The following is a 10,000-nucleotide window of genomic DNA, read 5'->3' as shown; positions in this document are numbered from 1 at the left end:
ACCTGCTATCGCTGTATCTATCGATGATTTCTGTGTTGTTTACTAGGATTTCTCTGGCGATGGTTTGGTTGTGGGAAGAGATTATATGTTCCTTAATGGAGCCCTGTTGCTTATGCAACAGGGCTCCATTTGAAAATGGAGCCATTTTCATCTTTGAAAATGTAATAAGTTTTACGAAACGCGCTCAAGTGTCGCGTCAGACTAGAAATAAAAATGAATTTTGGAGAATTGATTTTTGAATTACCACCAACAGTGAAAAGAAATGTACGAAAGATTGAGAAAATTCGTGTTACAATTATTAATCTTACTTTTTCGGCCATATTTAATAATATATGTCTACAGGAAAGACTGCTAACAAAATATACTAATATATATATATATATATATATATATATATATATATATATATATATATATATATATATATATATATATATATCGTACACCTTTCTGCACCATCCCAGGAAGGAATAATGAATGGAAACACCATAAGGAAACCAATCGAAAAAGGAACTCAACCAGGGGTAGAATGCAAAGAAAATGTAAATATGATAAAGAAACATCAGGAGAGAAGGAGAAGAGGAGGAGGAGGAGAGCATAAGAGAGAGGCGGCTTCTGATGGTCGTTAATAACAAGAAAGAGAGCTTTGGGGCAAGACCATTTACCTGTTCAGGTATTCTGGCCAGTGGGAGGGGGGGCGGAGGAGGCAGAGTACGAGGCATGGTAGTGATGGGGGGGGGGGAAGGTGGGGTGAGGGGAGGGATGGATGGATGGATGAAGATGGTGAACGGATGAGTCTGTGGTTAGAGAGTCGATGAGCCGATGAGTGAGCAAATTCACAATGATTTTGTGAGTTTTGGAAGAATAATGCAAGTGGGTTTAACCCAAATTACAGAACATTAGAGGAGGGAGCAAGTAAACTCGAAGCTGCAGAGAGAGAGAGAGAGAGAGAGAGAGAGAGAGAGAGAGAGAGAGAGAGAGGCAGCATGGGTGAGGAAAAGATAGAGAAACCAGAAAAAACATGAAATGTTTGAAGTTGCGAAGTGATTTCCCAGCCTTCTATCGTCACAGAGGAGGGAGTTGAATAATTGAGATGTAGAGTAGTGCAAATGGGGAGAAGGCAGTGGATGATTGGTAGTAAGATATAACATTTTCCTTCCTGGGATTAGGGAAGAGCTCCACCACGAGAGGACACGCACCGCTCATATTCTCTGGGAGCTCTAAATATAATTAATATATAAGCCTAAGATAGCAAGTATTAGGCTATCGAACGTATATTAAAGGTGCGACGTCGAACCAACGTCGTGGTTCGCCCCAGACGCACGCTGTACCCATAGACGAAAGATATGCTAAAAGTTACACATCCTGGAGTGTGGCCGAGCCCCACTAGGAATGTGTAGGCATTGAGCTGGTATCTGTTGCGAGTTTTACAGGTAACCCGCGAACACTGGTGGAGGGAAGGGAGTTATCAACCAAATGCTTCAGTTAAATACACAGTTCTATCACAGTAACATGATATTTCACATGAGCGCTTGGTGGAGAACTCCGTTATCTACACCAGCGTATGCAGGTTACATGTAAAAATCGGATTGGGTAGTTGGGTAGGCAGGTGTGTGTGTGTGTTGGGATAGGCAGGTGTGTGTGTGTGTTGGGGTAGGCAGGTGTGTGTGGTGGAGGATAGACAGGTGTGTGTGTGTGTGTGTTGGGGTAGGCAGGTGTGTGTGTGTGGTGGGTGTAAATAATACAGATAAAACACAACAGCAACACTGCCCAATATTATATTACCTTCATCAAGCATCCAGCTCTGAGTATAAGTACAAGGGCGCCGTAGAACAAAAGAGAAGCGATGTTCCTGGTATCTATGATGGAGGTGATGAGCGGGATGGAGCCCATCTGCCAGTCGTGTGCCAGCGTCCACGGGCACAACAGCAGCCAGGCGTTGAACACCGGCAGATACCAGAAGGTCAGCACCCTGCGCAGGGGGTAAACACAAGACATTAGTACGTTGCAGACTCGCCAGAAGAACTAGAAAGTCGGTACATCAAGAAAACACCCGAACATTATGGCAGCAGGAACCTCCGCAATATTCAGACTGCAAGGGCCAACCCGTCTTTCTAATAGAACGTACTCTACCTACTTGGTAGGTAGAGTACTTGAGGAGTACTCTACCTAATTGTCTTGCTAGAAAATGGGAGCGGCTCGCAAAAATGATGTACTGTCCCGTTTTCTGTTTTGGGTCCTCTGGCGGGTTAGGAGAGGACACTTTAGTACGACAGTTTCTTGATGTTAGGAGACCTTAGGAGGACGGGCTGAATAAAATCCACACAGCTGCTTATGAAGGAAAAATAAGGTTGAAGTGAAGTTGGGTTAAGACATTAAGCGTGGAAATAAGTTGATCATAATATGTATTTTTTTTTAGGTACAAAGTGTGCTTACGATACCAAGATTCCTGCAATTCTTTCCGCTGGTGTTGCACTGTCTGGTGGCTGGAGTTTCTATACTCTGTCTTCTAATGTTTTCTTTTGTGATGGGTATTTTAGCATCGTTAAAGTTGGCCTGGTGTTGTTGGTGGTGGTTGTGCGTGACGAGTTGGTGCTCTCGGCCTCTTGAGACGAATATTTACATTCTCAAATCCTGTGATCTAAGTTTGTCTCCTGTGTATACGTCGTCACAGTTTCTACAAGACTTTGTTTTCACTTCTGGCCCAAATGATTCTGTTCTGCTCCTGACGACGAGGGTGAAGGAGGAGGTTTTGTGCCTGTAATGGCTTCAGTGCGGGTGTTACCTTAAGGTCCCCCCCCCCCATGATTTCGGGGCTCAACATCCCCGCGGCCCGGTTCCCCGACCAGGCCTTTTGGTTGCTGGACTGGTCAACCAGGCTGTTGGACGCGGCTGCTCGCAGTCTGACGTATGAATCACAACCTGGTTAATCAGGTATCCTTTGGAGGTGTTTATCAAGTTTGCTCTTGAACACTGTGAAGGGTCGGCCAGTTATGTCCCTTGTGTGTAGTGGAAGCGTGTTGAACAGTCTCAGGCCTCTGATGTTGATAGTTCTCTTGAACACTGTGAGGGGTCGGGCAGTTATGTCCCTTATGTGTAGTGGAAGCGTGTTGAACAGTCTCGGGCCTCTGATGTTGATAGTTCTCTCTTGAACACTGTGAGGGGTCGGCCAGTTATGCCCCTTATGTGTAGTGGAAGCGTGTTGAACAGTCTCGGGCCTCTGATGTTAATAGTTCTCTCTTGAACACTGTGAGGCGTCGGCCAGTTATGTCCCTTATGTGTAGTGGATGCGTGTTGAACAGTCTCGGGCCTCTGATGTTGATAGTTCTCTCTTGAACACTGTGAGGGGTCGGCCAGTTATGTCCCTTATGTGTAGTGGAAGCGTGTTGAACAGTCTCGGTCCTCTGATGTTGATAGTTCTCTCTTGAACACTGTGAGGGTGTTACGGCCCTCTCGGGACGCAACGGGGTCCTTACTCTGATGTTGTTAGAGGAAGATATATGTATCCGTTCCCAAGCCAGTATTGGCTATCAAGGGATGAGATCCGTGACGCAATTAACTTAAAGGGAGTAGGGAAAGATAGCTAAGAACTTAATATTATAATTATTACCATCACCTATTAAATATATAAAAATCAAACGTGCACAGGGGGAGGGTATTAACACTATACAAGGGGATTAATCCTTCATCGTGGTCTTCTGCTGAAGACGCTGGTGCCACACCACTTGGTGCTGAGTCCTTGGTGCTTTCTTCGTGGCCTCACGACGTGTCCTCTGAGAATGCCGAGCCTACCCGGGCCACAGGTCAGCCAAAACGCAGGTCCACTGGGGGCACTGTCGTGGAGGCCGTCAACCACACGTCCAGCTGGTCTGCTGGCAGGTACTGAGCCACCAAGGCTGGTACGGCCACTCCACGAACGATATAAGGGGTACGCCCTAGACAGGAGTCTCGTGTGATATCACAAATCACCCTCCTGTCCTCAATACCCCAGTGGATTATCGTCTCCAACAGTCGGTCCCGGGTAAATCCTTTCACTGCCACTCCACTGGCAGGCTAACACACCACAGTGTTCTTCCGGGGGGGACGACGTCACAACAGCTGCAGCAAACTTCACAGTATGGAGACTGGCTGCCTCGGGTAGACTGACTCCACTTCCATCACAGTGGTCCCAGGTCGGCTCTGTAAGCAGACACGTCGTCAATAACCGGGACACTAAAACACCACACTTACGGGCTCAGACACAAACACCTGACGTATCCAGTCCATAGATGGCGCTGTCGTCGGAGCACCACCTCACCAGAGGTCAGGAGCGGCGGTGTAGAGTGCTGAACCAGACTGGAAACTGGTCCTCGAGGCCAGTACACGCTGTCCTCACCAGGTGTCGTCGTCCGTTTGGCGGGGGTTTCGGGAGCTGACCCACAGATGGCGTGGTTGTCACTGCTCCAGGCTCGGACGTTGGATCCGGGTTCGTAACAGAGGGGTCGGCCAGTTATGTCCCTTATGTGTAGTGGAAGCGTGTTGAACAGTCTCAGGCCTCTGATGTTGATAGTTCTCTTGAACACTGTGAAGGGTCGGCCAGTTATGTCCCTTATGTGTAGTGGAAGCGTGTTGAACAGTCTCGGTCCTCTGATGTTGATAGTTCTCTCTTGAACACTGTGAGGGGTCGGCCAGTTATGTCCCTTATGTGTAGTGGAAGCGTGTTGAACAGTCTCGGTCCTCTGATGTTGATAGTTCTCTCTTGAACACTGTGAGGGGTCGGCCAGTTATGTCCCTTATGTGTAGTGGAAGCGTGTTGAACAGTCTCAGGCCTCTGATGTTGATAGTTCTCTCTTGAACACTGTGAGGGGTCGGCCAGTTATGTCCCTTATGTGTAGTGGAAGCGTGTTGAACAGTCTCGGTCCTCTGATGTTGATAGTTCTCTCTTGAACACTGTGAGGGGTCGGGCAGTTATGTCCCTTATGTGTAGTGGAAGCGTGTTGAACAGTCTCAGGATACTGATGTTGATAGTTCTCTCTTGAACACTGTGAGGGGTCGGCCAGTTATGTCCCTTATGTGTAGTGGAAGCGTGTTGAACAGTCTCGGTCCTCTGATGTTGATAGTTCTCTCTTGAACACTGTGAGGGGTCGGCCAGTTATGTCCCTTATGTGTAGTGGAAGCGTGTTGAACAGTCTCGGGCCTCTGATGTTGATAGTTCTCTTGAACACTGTGAAGGGTCGGCCAGTTATGTCCCTTATGTGTAGTGGAAGCGTGTTGAACAGTCTCGGGCCTCTGATGTTGATAGTTCTCTCTTGAACACTGTGAGGAGTCGGCCAGTTATGCCCCTTATGTGTAGTGGAAGCGTGTTGAACAGTCTCGGGCCACTGATGTTGATAATTCTCTCTTGAACACTGTGAGGGGTCGGCCAGTTATGCCCCTTATGTGTAGTGGAAGCGTGTTGAACAGTCTCGGGCCTCTGATGTTGATAGTTCTCTTTCAGAGCACCTGTTGCACCTCTGCTCTTCATCGGGGGTATTCTGCACATCCTGCCATGCCTTCAGGTCTCATGTGATGTTATTTCTGTGTGTAGGTTTGGGACCAACCCCTCTATAATTTTCCACGTGTAAATTATTATGTATCTCTCCCGCCTGCGCCCTAGAGAAATTTTAGGTTTAGGCATTTTAGTCGTTCCGAATAGTTTAGATGTTTAACTGAGTGGCTTATAACAGTAAAGGATCTCTGCACGCTCTCCAGGTCAGCTAATGAAAGCTGTCATTGTGCAAGCGTCTAGAGCACTAGCGTCTTGACTAGTATCGTCATCGGTATAGCATCTCTAGTTTGGACGGTTCTTGTTATCCAACCTGACGTGTTAGATATGTTTGCTGCCTCTTCTGAGTGAAAATCCAGACATCGTTAACAGACTTAGAACCTTCCCTTTCCATAGCTCATTTTAAGCCTTACTCTACTAGTTTTTCATGCAACACTACCCAGCAATCGGTTTACAAACCGGGTTTCCAATTACTGCTGGGTGGCCAGGGGCGAACAATTGTGAATTGGCGCCCAGTCAATCCTACATGGCCAGGGCTTGAACCCAGATGAAATTGATCCCGAGACGAGGAGCTAGTGTGTTACCACTACGCCACGGGTGTTACTGTTGATAAATTTTGATAAGATTGTAAGCCAGAAATTTCTAAATGGTCAAATACAGAGGCAAACCACTATTAATGTACAGTAAAAAACACAATAACGCAGCGAATCTGTGAAGGCATCATAGGGCACTAATATTTACTCACTATCCCTGGTCGACGACCGGGCCGAGGGGACGCTAAGCCCCGGAAGCACCTCAAGGTAACCACCTCAAGGTATCCCTCGTCTCGTTCTGTTATCATGAGTGATCAAAGGTAAACAAATTTGGTTTTCTGACGACTATGAGCTTTATAGTCTCCATCTTGCTTGATAAACGTGTCTGAGAAAGGTAGGGAGCCAGTTCTATTTAAAATGTAAATTATATCTATTGGGTTTTATTTATTTCCTCTTTTATTTATTTACTCCCTCACTTTTCAGTAACCGTGTGTGAGGTGACTTCTTCCTGTAGGTTCCCAATGACTTTCTCCAGCAGCGCTGCTGTTCTGTTTTCTTCTCTCTGTGTTTTCTTAATTGGGTTTCTTTTCAGTTACCTGAAAGCTTCATTCCCTCTTCTTCCCCGACCTCCCACCATCTAGACCATCTCCTACCCCGTGTGGCAGTGAAAATGAGCATCATCATCACTGTAATAACATCTAATTGAATTACTCCGATTAGGCAAAATTGCATATTAATTTTGTCAGTAAAGATAATAATTCAATCTAGATTGGTCTTGGATAGCAGAGCTGGAATATTAGCAGAGTCCGTGTTGAGTTTGGTGTCTTCTACATCATCGTAGGCTGTTTTGTTTACATATTTCTATATAGATTTGTAAGACCTCTTGTTAGATTTTAACCCGTATGTTTGTATTTACTATTTGTATCTGCAGGCTTGGATACATGCACGCTTTTCTAACCTCTTACACACGCACGCACACACACATTCCCAGGAAGCAGCTCGTAGCTGGTGTATAACTCCCAGGTACCTATTTACTGCTAGGTGAACAGGGAAAATATGCCCAATTTGTTTCTGCCTCCGCCGGGGATCGAACCCGACCTCTTAGGACTACGACCCCCGAGCGCTGTCCACTCAGCAGTGAGGTGTGTGTTTGTGGTGTATGTGTGTGTGTGTGTGTGTGTGTGTGTGTGTGTGTGTGTGTGTGTGTGTGTGTGTGTGTGTGTGTGTGTGTGTGTGTGTGTATGTGCATGTGTGCGTGCGTGCGCGTGCCGGGACTCCGGGACCTCCACCACACCACTGATAAAGCTGACATAAGAGAGGTCCTAAATCTTGCGGTTCGACAATCGTAATGTTTTTATATTCACCGCGAGGACGTGGACGACGAATGGATAATGTTCCATTTGTCGTGGCGGGGAAAATATTGGCCATTTGGGAAGAAGGAAGGTGGAGCGCGCTCTGGTGTTTTTAAAAGAATAGCTTTATTAAGTGAATTTGTCTTGAGGAGTTATATGTCTTGAGACTCAAGCGCCTGGAATCTTTTAACTGTTAAGCATTTCTTGAGACTCAGCCTCCTGTTTAGATAGCACTTATAGTATTGATGTGTTATAGACAGTTAGAAAGTAGAATTTGGTACTATTGAATATGGACAAACCAAAAATGGTATTGTATTTAGGTTGCTAATAAAACCTAACCTAACCATCCTAGGTTTAATATATATATATATATATATATATATATATATATATATATATATATATATATATATATATATATATATATATATATATATATACACGCTACCTGAGCAACCCGTCCTCTTACATAGAACGTCGCATTTCGATCGTATGCGTTACATAAGGGACAATAATTGTCGTACTAGAAAATGGAAGTGGCTGGCGAAAGTGACGTACTTTCCCGTTTTCTGTTGTGGGTCCTCTGGTAGGTTAGGATAAGGGCACGTCAATTTGACCGTTTTCGTGACGATGAGAAACCTTAGGAGGACGGGCTGACCTGAGGTCTAATATAGTACATATATGTACTATAGGAATAGACCTAACTAGGCTTAGTAATAGTCAAATTTTGTTTTCGCTATTTTGGGGGTCTATAAAATGAATAGTACCAAATTAGAATTAATATTACCAAACAGGAGGATGGGTTGTGGTATTCATGTTTATTCTAAATAATTATGCATAATAATTCACTATAAAAATGCTGATATATTTTCAAATTTTTGATGATAGAATTTTTATCGTTCACATACTATTTTCCATATTGTATCGTTCACATACTATTTTCCATATTGTATCGTTCACATACTATTTTCCATATTGTATCGTTCACATACTATTTTCTATATTGTATCGTTCATATACAATTTTCCATATTGCATCGTTCACATACTCTTCCATATTGTATCGTTCACATACTATTTTCCATATTGACATCGATAATTTTCCTTTTAAACTGAAACACGTCACATTATTCAATTTTCCGTGGAAATACCATCTGATGCTTCCGTATTAAATTGACAAGTTCAGTGTTTTAAAGTCACTGAATGCATCTTATTTCCTTATTAGAGAGATATTCCCCCTTGCCAGACGACGTCACGGGAACTCATATTCATATTCAACTCATATTCATATTCGTCATATTTCGTTATGATCGTTTACCGGGCCTTAGACGGTGTCTTATAATTGTAGGAGAGTAAGACAAAGGACTTGGAGAAAACCCTCACCACCTAGGTGTGAGGGCTACCTCACAGCCCTGGTGTGAGGGATGCTTACGCTAGTTCCTCACAGCAATGGTGTGAGGGCTACCTCACAGCCTCTTCCTCACAGCCCTGAGGAAATCTTGGTGTCATTTGGAGGTCATAAAATTAAATAAATATCTTTATATACAGACGAGGAGTCAGAATAACGTGGCTGAAGTATGTTGACCAAACCACACACTAGAAAGTGCAGGGACGACGACGTTTCGGTCCGTCCTGGACCATTCTCAAGTCGACTGTGGATCGATCGACTTGAGAATGGTCCAGGACGGACCGAAACGTCGTCGTCCTTACACTTTCTAGTGTGTGGTTTGGTCAACATATCTCTATATCACTTACTCTCGGTATCCGATATGCTTGATTAATAATTTTGGTAATACTAGTCTTGTGAGTCAAGCCGCTATTAAAGCACACTTGCGTATGATTACTGGAGACTACCTGGTGCTATATATATATATAGCTGATATCTTGTTCACCAGAAAGACGAGGATAAAAGGTGACCTATTTTAATAAGTGGGGGATGAAGTAGGTCATTGTAACATCCTTCTCTCTCGGTATTAAGGCATCATCCATCTCGGTATAGGGAGAGGAGGAGAGAAGAAAATGTTGGCGCTCTACATCGTTTAGCAGAAGACAGAAGGGTACTGTGGCATCCTACCTCGTTAGACGGCAAGGGGAGAAGGAGGCTGGGTTGTCTTGGTCGCTGAAGACAGGTGACGTCCCTCGCAGCATCCATAGACGGAACACCAAGATGGCCGCCCCCTGTGTCGCCAGGCAAATACAGTTAAATGTTTCATACATGCGCCCATATGTAGATAGACACACAGACAGATAAACGGGTGAACGGACATACATACTGAGAAGATAGACGATTAGACAGCACATATACACAATGACATTTTAGTGTGAAAATCAACCATCCTTAAAGAAGCTTGAAAGCAACTCGAAAATAGCTAAATAGCTACATTTACGCTCCTTACGTAACGCAAGGCATAAACAAGTTACATTTTGCCCAAGCTTCGATTATCGAGTCATCAGATGAGTAGTGGCGTCATAACACCACGTAATGGGAGCAGGGGCAGGGGTACAGGCACTAGGGGGCGAGAGGGTACCACCACTAGGGGGGAGGGGGTACAGGCACTAGGGGGCGAGAGGGTACCACCACTAGGGGGGAGG

The 10,000-nt window shown here is 44.9% G+C and overlaps 1 protein-coding gene across 1 annotated transcript in view; it reads right to left on the bottom strand.

Moving 5' to 3' along the window:
- LOC123767312 (protein O-mannosyl-transferase TMTC1) overlaps nucleotides 1–10,000 on the bottom strand; it is a 259,546-nt gene that overhangs the window by 51,901 nt on the left and 197,645 nt on the right. Inside the window, exons 7-8 of the mRNA XM_069317104.1 lie at nucleotides 9,483–9,586; nucleotides 1,786–1,972 (exon numbers count right to left, since the gene is read on the bottom strand). Coding sequence (XP_069173205.1) covers nucleotides 1,786–1,972; nucleotides 9,483–9,586 — 291 coding nt within the window. The remainder of the gene's footprint in view (nucleotides 1–1,785; nucleotides 1,973–9,482; nucleotides 9,587–10,000) is intronic.

The sequence above is a fragment of the Procambarus clarkii genome, chromosome 86 (genome assembly GCF_040958095.1).
Source record: "Procambarus clarkii isolate CNS0578487 chromosome 86, FALCON_Pclarkii_2.0, whole genome shotgun sequence".
Lineage (NCBI taxonomy): Eukaryota > Metazoa > Arthropoda > Malacostraca > Decapoda > Cambaridae > Procambarus > Procambarus clarkii.
The sequence above is the reverse complement of the archived record's forward strand: the minus strand, read 5'-3'. Positions and strand labels throughout refer to the sequence as shown.